The sequence below is a fragment of the Ambystoma mexicanum genome, chromosome 3q (genome assembly GCF_040938575.1).
Source record: "Ambystoma mexicanum isolate Mex_15411 chromosome 3q, UKY_AmexF1_1, whole genome shotgun sequence".
Lineage (NCBI taxonomy): Eukaryota > Metazoa > Chordata > Amphibia > Caudata > Ambystomatidae > Ambystoma > Ambystoma mexicanum.
The window spans coordinates 327,122,817-327,149,075 of record NC_090926.1 but is presented as its reverse complement, the minus strand read 5'-3'; the positions used below and the strand labels follow the sequence as shown (position 1 = coordinate 327,149,075).

General features: G+C 45.1%; 1 protein-coding gene across 1 annotated transcript in view; it reads right to left on the bottom strand.

Moving 5' to 3' along the window:
* Nucleotides 1–4,661: 4,661 nt before the first annotated feature.
* The window catches only part of LOC138582539 (matrix metalloproteinase-21-like), a 205,475-nt gene continuing 183,877 nt past the window's right edge, over nucleotides 4,662–26,259 (bottom strand). Inside the window, exons 5-8 of the mRNA XM_069653910.1 lie at nucleotides 25,044–25,185; nucleotides 13,316–13,573; nucleotides 12,214–12,386; nucleotides 4,662–8,166 (exon numbers count right to left, since the gene is read on the bottom strand). Coding sequence (XP_069510011.1) covers nucleotides 7,861–8,166; nucleotides 12,214–12,386; nucleotides 13,316–13,573; nucleotides 25,044–25,185 — 879 coding nt within the window. The 3' untranslated portion in view covers nucleotides 4,662–7,860. The remainder of the gene's footprint in view (nucleotides 8,167–12,213; nucleotides 12,387–13,315; nucleotides 13,574–25,043; nucleotides 25,186–26,259) is intronic.

The following is a 26,259-nucleotide window of genomic DNA, read 5'->3' as shown; positions in this document are numbered from 1 at the left end:
AGTTTTTATTTGATTTTGTGTTTTCTTGTGCTGACATTGTTACAGTAAACTCTTCACTGCATCTTGTAGACGGGCAAACAAAACAGCATTACTGATGGGCGACAACGAATTGCCATTTGCTAGGAAAAACTCTGCATTTCCACAACTAATGAGGTTATTGTTGCAGAAGAACATCCGACCAGCGGACAAAAAACTATACATGCTTCTGTTGATGAGACACCGTCTTGCCTCTGGCTCGGAACAACATCCAGGGGCATTGTCCCATACTCTTCGTGGTGTTATGGATGAGAAAAGCACCTTGGCAGTGGGACAAAACCTCTTCACTACATTTAGCAACCTCTTCAGTCGACGGAACAAACCTAAACAAGACACATAACCCATATATATGCCGCCATAGCGGACGACAATAACATTGACAGTAGGAAAAATGGGCAAGACTTTGCAAAGTGCATGCATGTTGGCGAAACTGCGCTTGTAGACAGCGTTCCACAATGTGTACGCTCCTTCCAAATCGAAATTGCCATCTAAGTGTCTTTCCAGGGCATACTTGTGCAGATCTATCACAAAGGCATCATCCAAAGTCAAGACCATGCGTTTTGCCATGTCAGCCAGCCTCACTATGCAGAGTAATGTACAACAGTATGACCGCCCCTTCCTGTGAACCACACCCACTGTACCTGATTGGATAATCCCCAAAGTCCCATGTCCATTGGCCAGCAAGGTGAGAAGCGCAGATTGTGGCACGTTCACTTCCCAAAGTACCGCAAAGGCCACACCCAAGTAAAGCAGGAGCAGTCCTTCTTCCCTGTCCACTATCTTTTGTCCACCACTACCTCATTGGGTACGGGTATATAGGCACACACGATTTCACCAATGCCATCCAAGACTTTAGCATCTAACACGGTCAGTTCTGCACAACACTTCATAGGTACCGTTACAAAATGAGCCTGCAAGTGTCCTGTCACTCGAAAGCACATGCAGTAGAAAGTTCAGTAAAAGATTGAAAGATTTGGGCATGCACATGCATCCACATGAGCACCCATCACCATAAAATGGAGGTATGAAAACTTTTTCTGCAGTATGTTTACCACTGTGTTATAAGTGCCTCTGCGCACGGTATCTGCCACTGAGCGTCCATACTGTTCTTTAAAAGCATACTGTCTTTTTTTCCATCCCCTACCATCAAGTGGCACTTCAGTGGTATGTGCTTGCAACATTTTCATTTACCCATATAATACATTGTAAGATCGAAACAGGAACTCTCTGCTTTCCTTCCGACAATGCTACGAAATGTTTTCCCCACTAACCCATCTCCTACATAAATCATAAAAATATGCCACCAAAAGCAGCACTGCATGTATTTTACCAACCTAAAGCAAGTTTCCAAAAGGTCACTGTCTGCACAGCTGTGCTTCTGTCTAGGCTGCACTATTACAACAGGCTCTTTTTTAAAATCTGCCCGCTTCTACTCTCCGCCCTGTGCAATGCATCCAGAAGAGGACTGCACGACTTGGGATGGTATCTCCTCTGCACTGAAATGTCTGCAATAGCTCCCAGTGACTGTGAGGAATAAGGTTAAAACCCTCTGCATTATGCACAAGGCCTTCTGGGCCCTGGGACTTCAATACCTTAAACTCTCACTTCCTATATATCTCTGTGCTCGAGCTCTTCCCTCATCCGCCTCTAACTCCCTCTGGGTCAATCGCTTCTGCAAGCAACCAGTTGGGGGTAGATGTTTTTTTTCGGCTGGGGCCTCACTCTGCAACAGCCTCCCTCGGCAACAGCCTCCCTGCCTCCCTGAAATGTGAGGAGAACCATTGCCGGTTCCAGAAGCACCTCAAAGCCTTTCTCTTTGCGTTTGCGTTTTCTCCTCCTCTCCCCGGCTGACTGCCTGGCGTAAACTGATTCTGCACTGGTTACCTGGCGACTGTGTGATGTCTGGCCCATGCCACCTCCCCACGCCAGACAAACCCCTACACTACCTTTCTAGCAAACCCTGCATTTGGGGACTGTTTTCTGTATCCCTAACAGTTCCTGCACCACCTGATGTGTGCACTTATCCTTGCACTTGGTACAATCGGCCCATATTTATTGTCATTTCTTCTTCTACTCATGTACTGCACCTTCCCCTCCCCCCACCCATGCACTTGGGCGATGTAAGTCACGCCTGGCCTAGTAGGTTTGTTGTCTCTGTCTCCCCTCTGTTCCCCCATCACTTGTCTCATTGCATTTTGCTAAATGTTTGTATAGGCGCATTACGCATGCCAGAGCACACAATTGCACATCATATGATATCATACACAGAATGCATTCATCACAGTAGGATGCCTGCCACTTACCTTGTACACTGCACCATTTTATTTTTCCCACAGTACCCCACTTTACACTTTTCAAAAGCTTTCGCTCACAAACAGCATTGCATTTATGTTAAGAACTTCAAACAAGTACATATAGTTCATGCATACACCCAGGATGCCTGGCCATTACTTTGCACACTTCCACCATAGCCTTCTGCACTTCTTTGCACAAAGAGACCTTCTGCCACACTTTTTGTGTACACACCACAACCACAAACCTTATTCAGGAGTGTCTTTCGCTCCACAGTCCCATTTCCATGGCTCCCATCCTGATAATGGCTGAATGTGGCATGTGTAATCCTGAAACTACAGCGTTAATCCATGGAGTTTTCGTGTGAGGAAGGGGGAAAGAGGTGGAAAGTGGGAAACAGAGTAGGCAATTGGGTCTTTAGTGGTCCCTCTGAAAAGGTTTTATTTATTCTTTGTTTTTGTTATTTTTACGTGTTTCTTTTATGTGCTTGCAAACCACCTTTTTTGTTTTTCTCTTTGTATGACTTTCTGTTTGCTTCTCCTCCTTCATTTTATACCGAATTATGGGAAACACTACGTGCACAGTGTACAAGAAAAGGGTATTGGCAATGGTGTTCAAAGAAATGCCATTTGCAGGAAACAGTGTATGTTTAGGAAATTCATGCTCTCATAGTGGGTGGACAACATGCCATCAGTGCACATAAATGCAGACATGCTTCTGTTCATAAGACACCTTCCGAGCTGTGGCGGGGGACAAATTGCACTGGAATGGTCCCATACTCCTCTTGGGGGAATGGGTGAGAAACCGACCTTGGCTGTGGGAAAAATCTGCATCACTGCATTCATCAACTTCTTCAGGTGACGGGGCAAACATCCATATGACATGCAACCCAAATGTAGACCTCCATAATGCACCACGACAACTTCACCAGGCCACACATCTGCAAAGGCGAACCATCCCACCAAAACTGCACGCATCGAGACTGGCCCACAAAGCGTCCACTCCTTCCAACCCGAAATTAGCAGCAACGCCTCTTTGCACGGCATACCTGTACAGATCTTGTGCACATGTATCACCCACGATCAGCACTGTGTGCCTCTCCATGTCCACCAACCTCATTACACAGGGAGTATTGGGAGAAAGTAGTACCGCCCCTTACTGTGAACCACACCTTTGACACATGATTCCATTATTTCCACATTTCCATTTGCCTGCCCACCATGCTGAGAATGGTAGGATGTGGCGTGTGTGCTTTCCCAGCTACAGTGAGGGCTACACCTCAGTAAAGCAGGGACAGTCCTTCTCCCCTCTCCACTGTTCTTCTTCTAGCACTCCCTCATTGAGGATTGTGAAATATTCACTCATGCATGCACCAATCACAGCCAAGAAGTCTGCATTCAACACTATCATTTCTGTACAGCACTCCATACTTACCGTTCAACACTCTGAGTACACGTTGCGTGTGCTTCCAAAGCATCTTCTGTACAAAGGTGTGGGAAAAAAACACGATGTCAGCATCCAAAATCGTCCAGGGCCTACTTCTTGCCGACACCCATCACAACATAACGCAGAGAAAGTAAGAACTATCAGAGGTTGTTCCAATGGCACACACATGGTAAAGTAAAAACAAAAGTATATGACCTACCCATTAATGCAACTTTCCCAAGGGAGGTTCAGTTCTCCTTCTCTTCTTTGAAGGAAGTTACTGTGAAGCTGATGATGAAGAGGGACGTTGTTGTTTTTTGATAGAACACCTCATGCAAAATGGCACTTCCAGGCTAGGTTCTATTAACCCAGAATTTCATGTATCGGAATGCTCCCAGTTTTTGATGTGACTTGCACAGTATTCCCTTCACATTGTCAGGGTCTAACTACTGTAGCAGCCCAACAACTGTGGTTGTTTTGATGCTGCCCAAGGAAGGCATCACGGGGCACAGTTAGATCATACTGAATGCCTCATTAGCAACTGTTATATTTTCTCTGCCCCTGTCAGGATTTTAGTTAACCCCTAATCTCCCAAATAGTTCAAAAGGTGGACCTGTTGGTCTAGCTCAACAGAAAACATTAGTGTTTACAAGATGGGGGGAGATTAGAAGAGCACAGTAAAAGCAAGTGCTCTGCCCCTTAGCATTCTCTATGCACCATATAGTGTTAACAATAATGTTTCCAATTATAGTGTTGTATTGGTACTATCATGAGCCCTGCATAAACACATGCAGTACATATAATCACCTGCAACCTGAATACATCGAAGTGAAAAAGTGTCATGTTCTGGAGAACTTTCTGAGTATTGAAAATTAAATGAATTGCCTCATGAACATTGAAATGGTTTAATATCATATTAGCAAACATTTTGCAGGCAGGTCAATAAAATGATGGGCAATCCACGTTTGATGACCCTGTTAGGCATAGAAGAACAATTTCTGTAAAACATTGAAAGTAAAAACAAAAATCTGGTTTGATATATGGTTGTGCATAAAGCACAAAAGAGAAATGAGGATGCAGAATTTCATGGGGGACTAGAGAGACTCACAGCACTTGACTTGGTGGTGAAAGGGCGTGTAAACGAGAGATAACAGATGTGAGAAAGTGAAGCAAAGATGTGCAAGGTGGAGACAGTCCCCGTGTGATAAGTTACATATACAAGGTCACAAGCACAGCTATTTCACTGATGTGATGGACTGCTCACTGTGTGTTAGTGTAACGAAAAGAGTAAGAAAGGGGATTGTTTTGTTTACTTTTGGGTTCCCTCTTTTATGCTGGGATACCCTGTGAGGTTGTTTCCTTGCATGGCATTGAAATTAAACTTAGAATATACTATGGGTACTTCCAACTTTTTTTTTTTATCACAGGGGGCCTGTTTCATAAAGGGAAGAATAAGTGAACTACACAAAACAAGAAATAAGGCTACCCCTCCCATGTACATGTGTCTGTGGACAACAGCTATGACGTGTACTAAAGTGAAAAATCAGATATACACGAAATCAGAGATATGTTAAAAAGCTATTTAATGTTCTATACAAACAGAAAACTCATGTAAAAATACACATACATAAACACCAAAAAGTGTCTTAGGATGACCATTGCTTAATCTAGCTGCTGTGGCCTCCAGACCATAGGTTTAAAAACAACCTCGTCAACAATGTGGTGTTAGTGACTAATTGTGACAATATTACCACCGTTAAGGCCTTATAGGCCGACAGAGTAATGGTGGAATCACCACCTCAACAGCAAACCTCTTGTGACATCTTTACTATACTTCCAGAAAATGGATGTCTACCTATTTCGAAAAGCTATAACATAGGGTGCTATGTTATAGATTTTCGAAATTAAACTGACGTTGTTATCTGTGGCAAACCAAAATCACAGAGTGGAGTTTTTCTTTCAAAGTACTGTCAAGGTAGCGTCACCAAACAGTGCCATTTTGGCCCTAAAATATCAAATCTGGCCTCAGTGAATGGTGCAAAGGCAGCATCGTCTCGGGAGGATAGCTCAGGGGCAACGTGCTTGCTTTGGAAGTAAGATGATGTGGAGCAACACAGGTTTGATCACCAGGTCCGCGCTTAGAAACCTCTAGGTATTAAGCGCGTTATAAATAACCTATCCTATCATATTATATTATACCGTCAAAACAGCATCTTTGCTGGGCAGTATAAACCCTTATACAGGACCCCAGGCAGACTTGGAGAGGATTAGGGTGAGCTACACCTGCTGGGGCTGTAGGCAACTACACAACCCAATACTACATACAGGAACTGCCCAAAACTGCAACACGAGGAAGCTCGCTGTGCGCATGGCCCTCAACGCACATGGAAAGCTACACACACCATACATGCACGGTCGTAAAAGCACCAGCAAAGATATTTAGCATGCACTGAACCCTCTGAGACATGTAAGGCGGTCTATTGAATACACACTCGGAATCCACACTACAGAGAACATCATATACTCATGCCCTGTACAAAAAAACACAGTACATGAAATAATGGAAACATGCGCTGCTCACACACTCCAGGGCACACGTGAAATGCAAGCATTGTCCTAAGCCGCACTATGAGCCACATGCTCAAATACAAATGTACATGTAATGTTGTCTGCCTGACACATGCAATATACAAATATTGTCAAAAAGACACCAGGGAAACCCGTGGCATTCAGAAACTGTCAAAACACATCAAAAGAAACCTGCATACATCGTTTGTCCCAAAAACAATTAAAGAAAGCATGTACTAGACATGTATCATCACTAACACGGCACATGCTGTTTACATGCTCTGTCACACACACACTAGAGGACGCATTTTAATGTTGTTTCACCCTACGCATTGAAGGGTAATCCATATGTGGATCCTTTGCTCCCTAAATAGGCCCTCCCCCACTGCCACACCTCATTGATGATTACTATGAAGGTATAACAGACATGATGAAAAAACACTCCTCTGAGCTTGCTCAGATACGAATTGTCTAGTATTGTGGGTCTGGCTTGCCCTTGTGGGTGCGACCCATTTCTTGGCTGGGAATAGGTCATTTGGCAGTGTGCGTTCTTAGAAAAGGGACTCCGACATGTTTGCCAAATTGTGTAACTATAGCGCCTTAAACACATAAGAGGACACGTGCAACTTATTTTGCATGCGTTGTCAAAAACAATTAAAGAACACATGTAGGAAACATGCACCGTCAAAAACATTCTGGGTGGCAAATGCCGTAAACATGCCCTGTCAAAAACATATGAGAGACACATGCAGTGCAGATACACCATCTTCAACACATGCAATATGCATGTACTGTCAAAAAAACACTGGGGGCTCTGTTGTATACACAGATTGTCAGACGTGTATCAGGGGACAAATGCAACACTCTGTCCACACTACAGGACACACAATGTGTACTTTGTGTGCACTACAAAACCAAGTCAATATCATCTGCAATATTCGGAGACACTTTGCTGGACACATGCCACCATCTTACAAAGCCCACACCAGAGGGCACAAACTGCACACATGTGCAGACAAAGCCTTCTGGGTAGAGTTCCAAACAACTCCCGTAAACAGAAGACCAATCAGAGGACCTTCCCATAAAAGTGTACTTGTTTTAGTGTCACATGCTGTGAGCCTGTCACAAGCACACACAATATGAGATTCATGCAATATTGATTCTCACACCCTGCCACCTCGCTCTGACACTGGCATTGTGCATCCTTTCTGCATATGACACGGCATGCATCGTGGCTGTGATATTGACACGCATCACGTGATTCTGATTTGTCTTCTTTCCATCTGATGTCACAGTCTTTATGTGTAACTTCAGGAGAGGAGGTCTATCACAGTTCCCCAGGATGTAGAGAGCATGGTAGCATGTGTGAGCATGTGTGTCACTATAAAACCTTCCATCACTGTCCCAGTTAATGGGCCTGTGGAGTCTTTAGGGGGTCTCTGATTATGTTATATATACCCTCTCCAAGAAATGTGAAGCCCCCACTTCAGTTAGGTGCCAGAAGTCTTGGCCTAGCACTTATGATGGGGAGCTTCATTCTTAGGTGGGCCGGTGAAGCATACCGGGATGTACATCGCAGATATCAAACCAGCGGCTGTTGATTTTGCTCCGTGGCAGAAGCCCTTTGGCGGGCAGGGAGGCATTGGCCTTTCGGTCCCGGTCATCCACCATTCTCCAGTAGAAGGTGCCTTTGATAAAGAAGGTGGCCTGGAAGCTATAGGAGAAGTAGACTGCATCCAGGTTGCTCACTGGGTGGTCCTCAGGGTCGACGGCCGGGAACACGTCAATGATGGTCTTTGGGAACGTGCTGACCCTTTGGTGGAGCTCCACACTGAACGCCGTCACCTGCAAGGACACAAGGATTCAGTGGTTCGATGGAGAACAGACAGTACAAAGGAAAAAGGCATTTTCAGGTATTCACTCCCAGGATCAGACACAAGCATGCATTCTCACTGTTTGTGTAGCACACTTGGAAATGTTGAACAATTTACAGGGCGCCTCCCTGTATCCTGGGTAGTAACAGCACACAATATGAAAGAGAGTCTTTCCTAGAAACCCAATGAGGGGTGTACTGGCTGCTTAATTTAAAATGCTTAAAGAATGCAGCTTGTTGCATGTTGTATTTCGCCCTCTCTTACACCTGTTGCATGTTTTTCTCTCCCTCTCTTCCACCCCTCACCTCCCACCCCTCAACTCCTTCTCCAATAGCCCTCTGGCTCTCTCTGGCTCTCTCTCTGTCACTATCTGCCCTCCCCTTCAGGGGTGGACTGGGAACCAAAAGAGGCCCTGGAAATAATTTTCAAAGTGGCCCCATATTGCCCATTTTCAGCAAACCCAACCCTTTTCTTATGGGAAAATTTGGAAATTAAATTGCATACCACACAAAAGAGGTCCAGGGTGCAGAGGCCTACTGGGAAATCTTCAGAGTTCTCTATAGGCCAGTCCACCCTTGCTCCGGGTGCCTACTAGGAAATCTCCAGAGTTCTCTATAGGCCAGTCCACCCTTGCTCGCCTTCCTCTCTCTCACGCTCTCTGAGCTGTGTACGGCATGCTCTTGTCGGGGCGTGGCTTCTCCTCGGGGAGAGGAGGGAGTGGGCATGTGATAGCCTGGAGCCAGCCTGAAATGACCAGAGATGGTTTTGTGTCTGCTCTCAGCCTCGGCAAGATCTGAGTTTCTAATGGGAGTGTTTAATTAAATGAGCCAGCAACAACTGTTCTTTCCAGAGTTACTCCACCTCTTATCCAAGGCCCCACCCCGCTCGCTCCCTCTTTCTCGATGTATTGCTCTCGGCATGTTTTTGCCATACAATCTTCGGTCTATGAGACTCAACAGACCTTAGCAGTAGACTCTGGATTTTGTTTCCAATGAATTGCAAACTCCCATGGCTCCCTTTTCAGCACCTGTATTAAATTGCAGTTAGTGCCACAGTGCTGTACAGTCTAGAGGATCCCCACATTTTCTCTCTCTCTGTCTCTCTCGCCCTCTGTCCTCCTCCATCTAGCTTTCTCTCTGACTCCCGCTATCTCTCAGAGAAGACATTTTAGTTTACTCTTGTCCCCCTTTAATCTATATTTTGAGTGAGTTGGCTGTGTTGCATGTGGCTCCATAAGAGAATTCGGAGGGAAGCATTGTTGGGATAGCGGGAAAGGCAGATGCAAAACCTATGGTGTTGATGAGTGCAGCTCATAAATACCTGTTCTGCTTCTATGGGTTTTGGAGCGATACGTGGGAGTATGCTCTCCCAAGGGGAGAGCCCAAAATCAGATAGGTTACAGTGGTTTGGGTAAGGTTAGCTGCTGAACATAAAATGGCTACTACAGAGGAAAGCCTAGTCCAGGATTGTCCTACTCCAGGCCTAAAAGGCCGGATCCATGTTGGATTTTCAAGATACCCCTCAATAATATTAATGAGATATTTTTGCATACAATGATTCTAAATATATACCCATTTTTGCTCATGAATATTAATGAGGGATACCCTGAAAACCCTTCAGGTTTCCAACCATTGAGTCCTGGAGTTGGACAGCCCTGGTCTAGTCAATTCATGTTGATGTGGTAACTAATACGCCTGTGGCTTTCATGTGTGGGGGATTTGTGTAGTGCAAAGTTGTGGTAAAATTTTGAAGGAATTCAATTAGTCAGAGAGAAGAAGGGTGGACAAATGAAGAATGCATGTAGATGTAGTGAGACGTTGGGCACCATTTGGCATTGAAGTACTTTGTGAAATTTGGGGCGATGAGTTGGGTGGTTTGATGGAAATGTATGCAAGTATTTGTTTGAATCCCCTTTGCTTTTGTAGTGTCTGCCCAAGGTGACTTCGTTTTTCAGTATCCTTAGTCAGCATGGTGTGCATGGGTTCCTCGTATGAACAGAGGACTTTCGGGACTGACATCCATTGGGAGGATATTGCTGCAGATAGGCGTGTGATTGGCTGTATTTTTCAGTGTTGGCCTAATGCTGGCCTCAGTTGGGTAGATTCCGGTTCTTGTCTCATGCTGCTCTTGAACAGCCAGGTTTTTTGTTGTTTCCTGAAGACCACATGCTCGTCTTCTGTGCATAGGTGTTTGGGAATGGACTTACAGAGTTTGGTTGCTAGGAAGAAGGAACATCCCCCATGCCATTTCTGATTGAAACCTGGCACTGTCACGAGGGCCCCATTGATGGATTGACGTTTCTTCAACTTTAGGTAATGTGTACATTTCCTTTTGATGCACCCGGCCTCCTGCAGTGGAAGGCATGGTGGATGATGCAAAGAGTTCTGCAGGGGATCCTCTTTGGGAGTGGTGTGTGCAAAGGTCTGGAATGATGTCCTCATTTCGATTTAGGCTTAGCAATATGGCTGCTGCATTTTGAACTCTTTGTAGTTTGTTGATTAGATCGTCTAGGAGTCCAATGCAGAGGCTGTTGGCATAGTCTAGTTCCATGGTCCTATTCATGTAGGTCAGATAAGGCATGAGTCCTCGGATAGTCTGGATTAGGAAGAAACAGCCCCTTACAATGGCTCTAACATGTGGCTGTAGCATAATATCGCTATTCACTGTGATGCCAACGATCCTAAGAATTTTAGTGAGCAGTCTTTGAGCGCCTATTAACTCTAGCCCGAGGATTAGTATGGGGTTTGGTGGTGTCATAACAAAGATCATAAGCTCTCTTTTGGATTGGGTGCACGTATGTTTGAAGTCATGCAGGGGTCCATGTGTTTAGGGCATGTGCCGAGGTCTGGGAAGTTTGTTGTTGGGTCGTTTCTGAGTTAATAAATGATTTGAGTATCATTTGCTCAGTTATGAAGAAGCCAGTTGGAGAGTCACGTAAATATTGATAAATGGAGTTGACAGGCTTGATCCATCTGCATGTCAGGTTGCGTGCGAGGACGTGCATTGAAAGGGGCCAGGAGTATTGTTTCTGTTCTCTCAGACAGAAATGATGCGATCCAGCCTAGGGCTATTGCCTTTACTTGAACGTCTTCGAGCATTTTTGGGAGAATCTTGTAACCAGTGGTGTTGGAGGTAGCCAAAATGTCCCATAGGTCAAGTGCACTGGGTGATTCGGTATCCCCGTCATTCGTAAGTATGCCCCATATCGAGCATAGTGTGGATTTTCGTTCCTCTAATTGGCCCGACTCTGGGTTGTGACTAGTGGAGGTGACTGTTGGTAGATCCACGTTTTTGAGGATTTTGGTGATGGGAGGTGTGTGGGAGACTGAATAGTATGTTGTTGCGTCATTTGCTTTGTCTGTCTGGTTTCTATGGAGAGGGTTGACAGCTGCTGTTTTGAAGGTGGGAGGGACAGCTCCTTGCTCGCTGCGTGGTTTGGCATCTGTATGTAGATTTTCCACAATGGTGTAAGCAAGTGCCCAATGGTCTGCAAAGACTCACCACTTTCTATGCCACTGGAAAAGGGAACATGAACCTCAGACCACTGGCTAAACAGTGGCATTGTTATTTTAAACTAAAAAGGTATGGAGAGGCGGAGGGGGATCGGAGTTGGTGATGGTGGATATGGAGCACCCATGTGTGCTACCAACATTCTTTAGTGTGTAAACAGGTCACTGTGAGAATTTCCTCAGCAGGTGAGAGGAAGTTCACTGGTGCAGTGTCTCCAGAAGTGGGGATAATTGTCATCATTTGGGGACCTTACCAATGCACATAGCCAATCCCAGGACTCCTCGTGACTGCATGTACAACACCAGCACGCACACTGCATTCACAGCCAAGATCCAGAGAACATGCTTTTGGAAAAGGCGGGCCAAAATAAAGTCAGTTTATTGAGTGTGGCAAGTAACAGATGACATCAAACAAGGTGGCTGAGCTCTGTACTCAAAGGCGATGAGATATTTTAAGCAAATTACGTCAAAAAGCCAAGCAAATAGAATGATCACCAGTGACCGCGTACATTGCTGCCTCGAAAGAAGTAGATGAGGCCATCCTTCTTGTCGAAGACAGCTGCATCGATAGGGCCGCAGATTCCTGGGAAGGCCTCGCTGATGAGCTGAGGGTAGCGCTTACCCTGCGCGTCCTCTGTAAACGCAATGTCCTTATCCGGGTCATAGCGCCACACCTGGGTACCTGGCAAAAAAGAGTCCGTGGAATCAGGTCAGTTTACTAACACTCTCCATAATAGAATCACCTCTTCTCTTACAGACTCTTGGACCTCAATTTGATGATGCATACAGATGATTTGGGGGATCCCTGTAAGTGCAGCAATGAACTCTCCCTAATGGGGACTGTATTACATTAGCAACAGTCCCATCCTTAGCCAGCAGTCAATACTCTAAAAGAAGTACTTGTCGATTTCCCCCTTACAAACTCTGCTTCTTCATCTGTCTTACCCCTTGTGAGAGACATGCATGGCTCCCGGCTCCAGGGGCTGTTTTATTATATCACTACTACCAGTGTTGGCCAGTAGGGGGTGTAAGTGGACTCTTCCTCTGCAGCACGCATGAATACGCCAGCAGCACCCCTAGTGCTGGCTAATAGGTGTCGCTGTAAGAGGAATACTGAGCTTTTCCAACATTAGGGCTGTGATTAGTACTCCGGGGCTAGGGGGCAACACCTGTCTCTATCACAACATGGCTTAGCCTGCCTTCCTCAGAGGTTGAATTGTTTTGGCAGCAGTCCTCCAGCTGCATCCATCACATCTCTACTTTAAGGCTTCCCAGGGGCTAAGTACTTTAGCAGCACTACCAGCCCGAGCCAGCAGGTGTCACTGCAAGGCTTTTCCCCCACACCCCCAAAGCTTAGTACTTTAGCACCACTTCCAGCTGCACCCAGCAGGTGTCACTGTAACAGACCTTAATATATGTGCTTCCACACTCAATGCGCTAATTAAGCTGTATCTCTGGCCCCTGACTGCCAAAGGAGCAGAAGCCTGTTTCAAGAACTTAACATGTGAATCCCAAAAAGCAGAGTTACAATTAGTAATTTGGACCCACATGCATAGCCCATCTATTTGGTTACTACATTATTCTGTCGTTCTTCAAATTGCTGAGCCGTACCTTTGAACACATACTGAGCATCCTTGCTCCAGGTCCACACGTGCACAAATGCATCAATGTCCATTTCAGGTAGTCCGCGCCAGCCGGCACGGATTGGGATAGGGTCTCCGAAGCGCGTGCGGTTGCTCCGGTTCTCGTACATCCAGTACCAGCTGTCCTTGAAGAAGTAGGTGTTAAAGCGGTAGAGGGCCTCCCCTCGAGGACTGGTTTCCCTCCGAACCCAGTCGAACATGGTGCTGAAGGAGCCCTCACAGGAGCCTACAAGACGATGACAATGTGTCAGAATCCCACAGTTATTGGCAAGCATGAGACAATGCTTGGTCCCAGTTCTGAGGAGTTAGAATCATTCCCATTCCACCTACCTACCTCTAAAAAGTGAAGGGGTTTAAACACACTTCGAGACTGTGCCATCTCCTGTTGTCGTTTTGAAAAATAATTTTCCCACACTGTAGTAAAGTTTGAGCCAATGTATTCATTGATAGCTCTTACTGGCCATTTGACCATTGTTGACACGTGTTTCAGCCTCTCAAGGGCCTTTTTCAAAACAAAAGATTAATCTCAAGGGCAAGGTTATTGTACCAAAAGAATGTTTTCCTTTTCTCTAAATAACAAAAATAACACCAAATGTACGTATCATGAAAAAAATGACCACACACAAATATACATAGTCACATGTAATGAGTTATTCACAAAAAACGATTTGTAAAAGAGTACAAGGAAAAAATGGATAAGGATGGAGACAGAAAAGAGAAAATAACAGAAAAAAGAAAATTAGAGATTGTGCTATGAAATGCGCTTTCAAAACATTTCCACATGTTTAAACCTCATAATTCAATTGCAATCCAACTTAAACCAATCTTTTTTAACATCATTTCAAAAATGTTGTTGTTGAAAATAGCAATCATATGAACCAGAGTGCACCTGCATAATATTATCCTTAACCTGCAGTATTGTAGTATAATTCACACACCACTGTTATAATTTACCGCGTTTGTGCATCTGGGAAAAATATATATAAATTAACCTAATTGCGTAACCTCTATTCCACTCCCTTTCTGTGATGGATGTAGTCCACTGCTTATACAAAGTAAATATTCAATTCATGTATGAATAAATAGAGGCTTACCCGAAAAGTCACTTTCACAAAAAGTCATGGGTTAATCCCTGTGGAGCAAAAACAAAGGCGAGTGTTTTCAACTTCTTAACAAAGCATCATAGTTGGCGCTAAAAACCATTTCCCCGCCTTTTCTTAACTTAATCCTTGCTCGAGCAAAATATATCGCGTATCTAATCCCTATTTCATGCCATATTCTTACTCTTGAAACCCCCTGCGGGTCGCGCACATTGAATGTATCTCCTCATCCCCTGTCCTCGCTTACCCTTATCTCCCAGCTGCTATTCCTCTCGTCGGCGGGCAAACTGTTCCGAGACAGTGCCTAACGCGTACATAGATGTTTGTAGGTTGCCAAGGCAACCTCACTACTTAGTCCCTTGTTACTGTTACTCGCGTCGTATTTTATGGCGGCCATCTTGTAGTGGACCCAATAGCGGTGATCCCATATAATGTAGATTCCATCCCCGGTTGTTTAAACCTTCACATGTTTTGATTCATCTATGTTTGTGTACTATTATGCCTGAATGCTGGATGATTGTGTCTTAATAGCTCAATAAAGAACAACGTTAATATGCAACGAAAAATCTATAAGCATATCTAAAATTACAAATGCCAAAATAGCAAGTATTCTAATGCATTTGTCAAGAGGTTAAGCATTAAGTCTAGTGATCAGTGTTCCCTGGTCTGCTAGTGTTAGGCATATAAATTCGGGACAATAATGTCAAATTTTTTTTTCTTATTTACTCCTGACCCTAATTCATGGGCGCCACTGCGGCAAAACGATTTAAACTAAGAATCTGTAGTTCAAAAAGAAAAACTGTTAAATCTTTATGTTGCTTCTCACTAGAGTGCACATGACTTACTGTTCATGCTGCATGATTCCTTTCTTCAGTCATCAGACTTTCGGGATTCCACCTGTATCAAACATCGTATACTCTAGACTGATATGTAAGCACATTTTTTTTGACATCATTGTCCCAAATTTATATCAGGCATAATAGTACACAAACATAGATGAATCAAAACATGTGAAGGTTTAAACAACCGGGGATGGAATCTACATTATATGGGATCACCGCTATTGGGTCCACTACAAGATGGCCGCCATAAAATACGACGCGAGTAACAGTAACAAGGGACTAAGTAGTGAGGTTGCCTTGGCAACCTACAAACATCTATGTACGCGTTAGGCACTGTCTCGGAACAGTTTGCCCGCCGACGCGAGGAATAGCAGCTGGGAGATAACGGTAAGCGAGGACAGGGGATGAGGAGATACATTCAATGTGCGCGGCCCGTAGGGGGTTTCAAGAGTACGAATATGGCATGAAATAGGGATTAGATACGCCATATATTTTGCTCGAGCGAGGATTAAGTTAAGAAAAGGCGGGGAAATGGTTTTTAGCGCCAACTATGATGCTTTGTTAAGAAGTTGAACACACTCGCCTTTGTTTTTGCTCCACAGGGATTAACCCATGACTTTTTGTGAAAGTGACTTTTCGGGTAAGCCTCTATTTATTCATACATGAATTGAATATTTACTTTGTATAAGCAGTCGACTACATCCATCACAGAAAGGGAGTGGAATAGAGGTTCCACAATTAGGTTAATTTATATATATTTTTCCCAGATGCACAAACGCGGTAAATTATAACAGTGGTGTGTGAATTATACTACAATACTGCAGGTTAAGGATAATATTATGCAGGTGCACTCTGGTTCATACGATTGCTATTTTCAACAACAACATTTTTGAAATGATGTTAAAAAAGATTGGTTTAAGTTGGATTGCAATTGAATTATGAGGTTTAAACATGTGGAAATGTTTTGAAAGCGCATTTCATAGCACAATCTCTAATTTTCTTTTTTCTGTTATTTTCTCTTTTCTCTCTCCATCCTTCTCCATTTTTTCCTTGTACTCTTTTACAAATCGTTTTTTGTGAATAACTCATTATATGTGACTATGTTTATTTGTGTGTGGTCATTTTTTTCATGATACGTACATTTGGTGTTATTTTTGTTATTTAGAGAAAAGGAAAACATTCTTTTGGTACAATAACCTTGCCCTTGGGATTAATCTTTTGTTTTGAAAAAGGCCCTTGAGAGGCTGAAACACGTGTCAACAATGGTCAAATGGGCAGTAAGAGCTATCAATGAATAAATTGGCTCAAACTTTACTACAGTGTGGGAAAATTATTTTTCAAAACGACAACAGGAGGTGGCGCAGTCTCGAAGTGTGTTTAAACCCCTTCACTTTGCAACCAAGGGAAGGAGGGGACTGGTCCTTCCCTACCAATTAACACACTAGCGCGACACCAGAGAAACTTGAAAGACACAGGTCGCTGGTTTAAAATAAGCCTCTACCACCCAAAACCCCAGTTAAATTTAGTACCTCTAAAAAGTGGTGTGATTTCACCCATGGCCTATGCTTGACCCTATGTACATTGTGGACCCTTGCCAATTTCAGCAACCACTCCTTTGCCCCAGGAGCCTTCCCCTCCCCTCTGAAGCACTCCCTTGTGCATCCTCTTCTCAAGAAACCCACAGATGATCCTTCTTGTCCGGCTAACTATTGCCCAATTTCCATTACTCCTATTCTGGGCAAACTCCTGGAAAAGCTGGCCATCTCTCAACTTAACCTTCATTCTGACTCTGTTAGCTGTCTCCCCGGCCATCATTCTGGCTTTAGAGCTGCCAGAAGCATGTAAAACTGCTCTCCTGAACATCTGTGAAGATCTGCTCTCCAACCTTGACTTTAACATTCCCTCTGTCCTCATCCTTCTTGATCTCTCTTCTGCCTTCAACACGGTCAACCACACCATCCTGCTCAACCGTCTCTGTGACAACCTGTGAATCACCGATCATGCTCTGGCCTGGCTGACCTCTTTCCTCTCTGATCGACCTCCTCCCCCAGGTCCAACATGGGTCCTTCCTTTCGTCTATCTCCCTTTCTACCTGTGGTGTTCCCAGGGGTCTGACCTCTCGTCCTTGCTGTTCAACCAATACCTGCCAACTCTCGCCCACTTCATTGCCATTTTCTGTTCCAATTTCTAGTGCTATGCTGATGACACTCAACTCATTTTCAGGTTTCCCTCTGCCACCTCCTCTCCTTCTCTCATCTCAGATTGCCTAACTGCCATTCAGGGTTGGTGTGCTGCCAACCATATATGCCTAAATGCCAGCAAGACAGAGATCCTCCTCATCTGCACACCTTCACCCTCCTTTCCCCTCACTCTCTGGGCAGCCTCCCTTGGCCCTCCTCCTACCCCCACCTCCGAGGCTAAGAACCTCTGGGTCATCTTTCTTTCTACGCTTTCATTCTCTGCCCACATCTCTGATGTCTCTAAAAAGTTAAACTTCCTACTGCACCTCCTCAGAAGTACTCTGCCTTTCCTCTCCTTCCCCCAGAAGCTCACTGTCTCCCAAGCCCTGGTTCTTTCTATGTTGGACTATTGTAACAGCCTCTTTGTAAATTAACCTGCCTCTACTCTCCGCCCTATACAACTCATCCAGAACCGGACTGCAAGACTTGTCCTTGGCCTCAAGCCCTGGGATCATATCTCTCCAGCCCTGAAATCTCTCCACTGGCTCCCAGTGGACGCAAGGATTAAATTCAAAATCCTCTGCATTGTCCACAAGGCTTTCTGGGGCCTGGGTCCAAAATACCTTCAGCTATCCCTCCATAAATACCTCTGCTCTCGACCTCTTCGCTCCTCTACCTCTAACTCCCTCAGGGTTAGAAGTTTTTCAAAGAAATGAGCTGGGGGTAGATCTCTGTCTTCGGCTAGGGCCTCCCTATGGAACAGCCTCCCTGCCACTCTGAAACTTAAGGAGAACCATCTCCTGTTCTGGAAGCACCTCAAGACTTTCCTTTTTGCCCCTCCTCTCCCCTGCTGATCTGCTGCACGTTTTCCCTTTCCTTCTCTCATGCACTTGTGCGTTCTCAATGTCACTGGGCCTAGTAAGATCATTTGTTTTTTGTTCTCCCTTGTTCCCCTCCCTTGCCTTGTCACGCTCTGAAACACTTGTGTATGAGCACGATACAAATAAAATATCATATCATATCATATAACCTGTGCATCTCTCAAGGCGAATGTTACCTGACTGTTGTCCCTTTCTTGGTTTTACCTCAACCCCCTCACAAATATGCTATGCTCTGTTATACTAAGGAGTTCATGTAGAGCGCCATATTCAGTACTGGATGCCCTCTTGGAGCTAAAGGTGCTGAGCAATCAGATTGTATTGCTTAGCACAGAGGCTCCTATTATGCATTTGCTTGTCTTTACCCTGCAACAGCAGCAAGAAAAACAGAAGCAAATACTGCACCATGTCCCCACCTCCAATCCTATTCCCACTTCGACTTTAAAGATATGGCTTGCCCACAAAATGTCCTCTTTTCTCACTGCTCTGCTGGAAAAAGTTAAGCATATCTCCACACTATTTTATTTTTATCTTAACAGAACAACCTGTCGTTTTGCATATCTATAAATGTGTTATAACTAAACTATACTATTCATTTATTTAGCGCTAAAAACCCAAAGGTACTGAAGCACTGCAACATAAACAAAAACACAGGCAGCAATAACATAAGACAGTTCTACAGAGGTCAGTAAGTAAACAATCCAGAGTGCATCTACGTGAAAGATTCAGAGAAGAAAAGAGTTTTCAATCTTGTCCTAAAAGAAGAGGATGGAATCATATCTAACGCACACACCTAGGGCCGGTCTCCGGCATGGTGGATGGCGGAATTACCGTCCCCATCACAAGGTTGGCGGGGGCGGTAATTCCCCATTCACCATTTGCCCTTCCCCATTCCCATTTTGCCCCATAGGGCATAATGGGGATGGGGAAGGCGTAATTACGGCACCGTAAATTACGGTTGCCGTAATTAGCTCCAAGGTCCCTTAGCAGGTTGGAGGCTTTAACGCCTGCAAAAAGCAGGCGTTAAAGCCTCCAAACCGCTAAGGGACCTTGTAATCAGGCGCTAATGGTTTAACGGCGCCGACGCTCTTTACGGCGCCGTTAAACCATTAGCGCCAGGGTAGTAATGAGGCCCCTAGTGTGTTCCATAGGGCAGGTGCCGGAAATTGAAATGACCTGCCACCGGCTCCAGTACTCTTAATGCGTTTGTGGATGAGTAGCTGCTGTGAGCTGCAACCCAATGAGCGGGAGGGCTTGTACCACTATCGGCGATCTGGGGCTTAAATTTGATCCGCTGCGCAATTGGCAAGCAATCAGGTTTTTTTAGTGTAGGAGAAATCTCAAAATGCCTGGCAACATTAGCCACTATCCTGGCAGCCTAGAATTCCATGATCTAGTTTACACCTGATAATCGCTCTTGCGATGGTGGTAGAGTTGGTATCCGAGATATAAGGTTTAATCTGTCGGAGCAACCTGAAATAATAGTGACAATCACTAACCGTTTCAGAGATGAATGCTCATGTCTGAATTAAGGAAAATACCTAATGATTTGGCCTTTTTCATTATTGGAATGGAATAAGCCTAATCGCAAATCATTATTTCCCAATATCTTTGTCATGCTTTGAGTGGCCAACAGCAGTAGCTGCGTTTTCTGGTCGTTCAAACAGAGCCAAATAGATCACATAAGAAGGTTCATGAAGCATGAGGCACTTTGCCTCCATGGGAAGCCTCATAAGGTGTCAGGATGCATTTCCTGAGGCTTCCTCAGAGCCCTGGTCTGGTGACTTTGGCAATGAGGTCGGATAACAAATGGCAGCATGAACCACTGGGCCTCCACTGATAGGGAGATGGAACCAGGGTGCTTGCCAGATGACCCCAAACGAAGAAAATCAGGCCCTTCAGTCAATGCCAGGTCATCTGCAGCAAAGGGGCTTCTACTTCTGAATCAGGCGATGAAGTCATGACTGGGAGCTTCAGGATCAGAGGGAAGGAGCATCATAGTCAGTTCCTTCTTGGTCTGTGGAGAGGGAGAGCTTCACCACTGAATTTCTTGGAGTGCTTGAGATGTCACCTCACTGAGAAACTCAGCATCTCTGGAGGCCTACGAACAAACAGAAGTAAGGGCATGTGCAGACTTGAACTCCGCCAGTGCAGAATGGAAAGTATCACAAGACCGGCCTTCTCTGTCTATGCCCCAAGACTCTGTAACCTCCTCACAGTCAGCATCAGGCTTGGCCCCTCACTTGTACATTTCAGGAAGGGGCTCAAGACCCTCCTCTTCAAGGACTGGCTCCTCCCTAATTAGGTCCACATACCCTGCACTCCCCGCCCTACCTGAGACTGGGCCATCTTCTCCCCAATGTTCCCCCTCTCCCCTGATTTTTTGTAGATTCCTTGCTAAAAGACTGTCCACCTTCCCTCTCCCCTATTGTTAGCTACCCACTCCCTTGTTTCTCTGCTCCCCTCACCATGTTATTCCCCATATGATTGTAAGGCACTCTGTTGCTTCCCGTAGCTAGGCCCGCTTTCAATAAATACACTAATAATAATAATAATAATAATAATAATAATGTTGGTTCAGACCTTCATTCCCATTCCTCAGCACCAGGCTTTTCAGGTGTGCATGTTTGTGTTCCAGCAGCAAAACAAGGTAAGTGGGTAAGGGATTTCTTTGTATCCCCGGAACGGAAGCTGAGGAGGAACCATTGCGTCTAATAATGCATGGATCTGCATTCTGACAGGCATCCCCATGCACTCGGGAAGGGGCTTCACACACACGAAGCCAAATCCACATCCCCCCTATACAGGCGGGTGCAAATGCCAGCCAGAACTGGCTCAGGCCACTACAGCCATACCCTCTCGCCCCCACCCCCAACACCACACACAGAAGGGTCAGTCATCTAAATTCTCTGGACTTTGAGTAACGAGCAAGGCAAATCTCCATTTTAAGTACATGGAGGAGTGGGTAAAAAATAGCCTCAGCCACGTGACTAACATGGAGGAGCACCCCCCAGATCCCAGCACACTGGTTGGCACCTATAAGGTAACCCAGCCTTAGGAGTCTAGCGAATGTTCACAGCGAGCACAGAGCATATTTTGTCAGCAATATGGCTACATCTAAAATAGTGTTGTGTGCATTCACAGTCTACTCTGCCTGGCACGAACTACAATAATGGGGACATGGGGAGCATTTACTAACGCAGCTCCCCTCTAACATTTGCACTTGATCCGATTTGCCCCTTATTCATCAATTCCTTTTTTTCTTGCATGCAGTATATTTCTCGCAGCTGTTCACATGCCAGATGTTTTTGCTTCCTAAAACTGACTCGAAGTCTAAGTTGAGCTTAGTTGCCATCAACTTATCATTATACATTTTTCGTTCATTTTACATTTTTGTAATGTTCTTTTTAAATCTAAACTTCACCGATGTATGACTTCCGTTCCCACCTCGCAAGGCGCAACCTCTCATCATCAGAAAAACCGACCACCTTTTAACAAGCAACTGAAGACAAATTCCCTTCTCCACCCCGGTGGTCAGTCGTCTTGAGTATTGCTCTAGCTTACTTCTGGGTCTCCATTTCTACTTCTTTCATCGCTTCAACAAAATTCGTAACTTTGCTACTCGAACTCTCTAGAACCTCCCCATTCATCTCCCACCTCTTCTACCCACTGACTCCATGCTGACTGGATCTCTATCCTGCACTGTCTCCTTCTCAAATCCCCTCTCCTCATCCTTAAATGTATCAATGGTCTAGCCCCCACCTCCTTATCTAAAGAACCTTTGCATTCATTTCTCCCCTACTCTTTAAATCCAGTGCCATACTAAGTTCCCCGCCGCCCCTTGCTGCCTCACACTTCCACTCTTTTACTGTCATTGCTCAGTTCAATGGAATGTCCTCCTTACTGGGTTCAAAAATATAACCACTCTCCCTGCAGCTAAGTCGCCTGTGAAACTCCATCTACTCCCCGATATCCCTTGAGTGGCACTCAATATGTAGGACCACTACTAGATCTTGCTGTAAACACTGTATGCTTCAAGTGCATTATAAGTATCCGACTACCTGTGTACACTGTGCATAACCTATACTGCCCCTAGCTGCTCCTCTGATTGGCCAGGACTCCAAAGGCCTATATAGCAAGGAAGGATAGGAGGGTACAGGGAGAACGGGCAGGGGTGTGAGGCTGATCACCCATTGGTGGTCCCAGAGTGCTTGGGCAGGAAAGGACCACTGCATCCCTGATTTCTCGAGCCAGCTCAACGCCCCCAGCTCCTTTTTACCAAGATAGTGGGGCAGGCGACGTCTGTGACGGGTTGCGGAGAGAGCGGGGAATGCCAGTTGCCTCTCTAGTCTTATCATGACACTACCAGCAAACAATGGGAGTGCCTGGGCACAGGGTGACAGTGCCTGCCACGTGATGTGAATTCCTGGGCAAGTGAGGCGCTGTGTGTCAAATGGTCTAAGAAGCTGCCCATTTAATAGCAATTTCTGAGGTTCTAGGTTAAAAGAATGAATTTAACACACTGAGGCCCAAAGCACTTTTTTCTTTTTTTTAATGCGGGGGGAGACCCGCACGTACCACTCTTTTATTTATACCCTAACGCATCGCACCCCCATCTACTTACTTAAAAAAAAGTGGAAAAATCTCACAAAAATTTGAATAGACAAAATCAGTGTTTTTGTCCTCGTTGTTTTTTAATTCGTTTTTTTGGGAGGATTAGCCGACCTGACACCTGGAACGAGTACCCGGGTATAGAACTTTCTTGCAACTGATGGCAGTACCTACCTATTGCTCGTGTACTGTGTGTCTGCTTGGACCACTATGTTCCCTCACACAAACACAGCACAAAAAGGCAAATGCAAATATGAGTACCTGAGCACACAATGGCAACATGTGGAAAATGTGAGTAACAAGGCTTATAATGGCGAATATTTCGCAAACGGCACCCGAGGTAGGGCAAGTAACGGCAAACCTTGACAAATGGGGACCACATGCGCATATGATGGTAATGTCTGGCAAACAATTTAAGTACTTTGGCATTTGAGTGAAAAACCTGACATATATACATACCAAAAGCCTAGTCATATGATGAAGCTATCTAGGGACAGGACTCATTCTTCTCCTGTAAAACTCCCTCTCTGCCTGTTGTCTCCCCCATGTACCCTCTCATGCAGCAGTGAGACCTATCAGCTTCCAGACTTTTGTTTGCCTCTTCTGTTGCTGTAGTTCCTAAGTGATGCTGTTAGCACAGTGTTTACTGGAATCCACGTGTGTGCTTCTGTGCCAGAAGAATTCTTCATTGCCGTGGCACCTGCATATTGCCTACTTGCAATAGTTTCTGCAACAGCTGAACTGTTTTGTCTTTTGTCTTTTTGTCTTTTTCTGTTTTGGGCAATGTCTATTTCTGCCTTTTGGAATGCCACTGGTCTTTGTCCGTTCTACCAAATTCTGTACACTTCAGACATGTTCCATGTCCTTTGTCCCAGGCTCGTTCAATGTTGCCAGTAACCTCTGTTTCTAGTTCTTGAATCTCTCTGTCTTTTTCAGTCTGTATGTCTGCCTATGTTCTTTCCTTTTCCTGGTTGAATAGCCCAAAGAGTTAAGCACTTGCTTTGGAGATCTGTGCGAGACCTCCAACCACAAGTTTGATTCCTTGCAGGACCACCTTGGGCCTTCACCCTTCTGAGGTCCAGATATTGTGCACCCGTGAGTAAGGTGCAGCTCCCCTGCTATAGCAATACATACGGTATTCTAATACCATACATGTTTTACATAGGCAACCATAACACCTACAGTTTGCAGTGCTGAGAAGCAAGATACCACATTTGCCATTATTATCCTTTACTTGTGCTCCTCTACTCACATATTACCTCTACTTTGATGTCCTGTTTTATATCTGAGTGTTAACACTTCCTTACAGTAAGGATCTTACTACTCTCTAGAGTTGGCCCTGATTAGTGCTTGCTCAGGGTCTTGGTTCCATCCACATTATGACCGGGCGGCCATGTTGCTTCCGATCATTCCCGAAGGTCTTTCTTTTTCATGTGTTTTAGCTCCAGTTATTGTCTGAGAGTCACATCAAGCGATCTCTGGGTGCTCTACAGCAAGGCTCTTGCTACAGTCCTGCCAGCAATAAGATGGAGTCAGTCAAGCTGGAGTCCTTCTGGCTTAGGGAGAATTGCGCTCTGTCAGGGTGCTCTCATCTATAGCTATCAGTCCACAAGTCCAGCCTGTTATGTGATTTGTTTGTTTAGATTCTAAATGACTTCTTGCGGATCACTCATGTACTTCGATCAAATCTGCAGTTGTCCTGGCAGTTTGTATTTAAATTGAGGAGTAGAGATTAGAATTTGGGAGCCAAGACAAAGGCCAACTTCAATGCTCACCCAACAGTTGGTGCAGGTGGACTAGCGGTGGCCTGTGGTTGAATGGGATGTGACATCCTGCTTCCGGTGAATCAATTGTGCCTGTGTGAGAACGCGTGCACTTGAAAAAGCAAGGGTAGTCCTGTTCATTTATCCAATAAGCTGCCGTTGCCCCCTAAATTGTCTCCTGAACTTCTCTACTCTCTTCTCTCGCTAATGTGCTCAGCTCAGCTGCTGAACACTCCCTTCCCAACATGACTCCCCCAGTTCAAATGAACCCGGATATTGTTGCCCATGGTCTGTATTTCAGGGATTAACCCGAGGCACTCACCGTATTTCTGCTGAATAGCTTTTCGATCCTCCCAATCAAGCTCGAAGCGACCCTCCCCGGGGGTATAATTTGGATGCATCACAGAGCCAAAGCGGGTGATGTGCGTCAGTCCGAGGGCATGTCCAATCTCATGGACGGCAACCTGAAATAACATAGGGCAGCGAAATAACATAGGGCAACGAAATAACATAGGGCAACGAAATGACATAGGGCAACGAAATGTCATAGGGCAATGGAATAACATTGGGCAACGAAATAACACAGGGAAACGAAATGACATAGGGCAACGAAATAACATGGGGCAACCAAGAGACTGTGATGTCAGCATTACCAAGCCATCGCTTTACACCAAACGCAAACACAACACATTTTTAACTCTGCTAGCAACTAGAGCTGTCACAGCGTTGAATGCCAAAACAGTATACAAGTAAAACAATTGAAGGATTAGTAGAGTATACTATGAGCTGAACTACCTTCAAAGACTGTGAAGCATTACAAATGGCAGGTCCTTTGAGCTAAACTTGCTCATAGCAATAGAAGCTACACCACACTGCTCTTCTGTGCAGGTCAGTACCGGTGAGTAACAGAGAGCTGTGCCCATGCTGAGACAGAGGGAGACACGTCTGCCAGCCTTCTCTGCCCACCTAGGTCAGAGAAGAGTAGAAGCATCCAAAGTAGCTTGACAGTGCCCTCAAGAGCTTCTAGGTTCCCTCAGGGTTCTAGGCATGAGTGACAGCGCTATCAAGGGCACGTAGGCATGTTTGTTTCTGAGCACCTCTTCAAACCCCCTGGACATCACGTGAATCCTGCTGCGGGGTGGCTGCAGCCCTCAGAGAGTCATCTTCACGTCCCCAGATCTATGTTGGGGTGGCATTCTTAGCTGAGAATGGCATCAGAGCGATATCAATGCAGATACAAGAGTTATACGAATATCTGCTCTGTACACAGGGGTCCAGTAGGCTGTGAGTATCAGATTATGGGCCGAGTGAGTGACTGAGTGAGATGTCACCTGGACAATTCAGCTAAAGCGGTTGAGAGGAATAGTGGGTAGAATGGAATGGCAGAATGGCATTTTCTGACCTGAGAAGGCAGGAAGAAGGACAAAGAACATAATGGCCAAAGGTCCGAACAAAACAAAATCTGCCACGGCCATTTTGAGCAAATGGTACTCAAAATAACATTATGCGATAAAATATAAACGTGCATGTGGTAAATA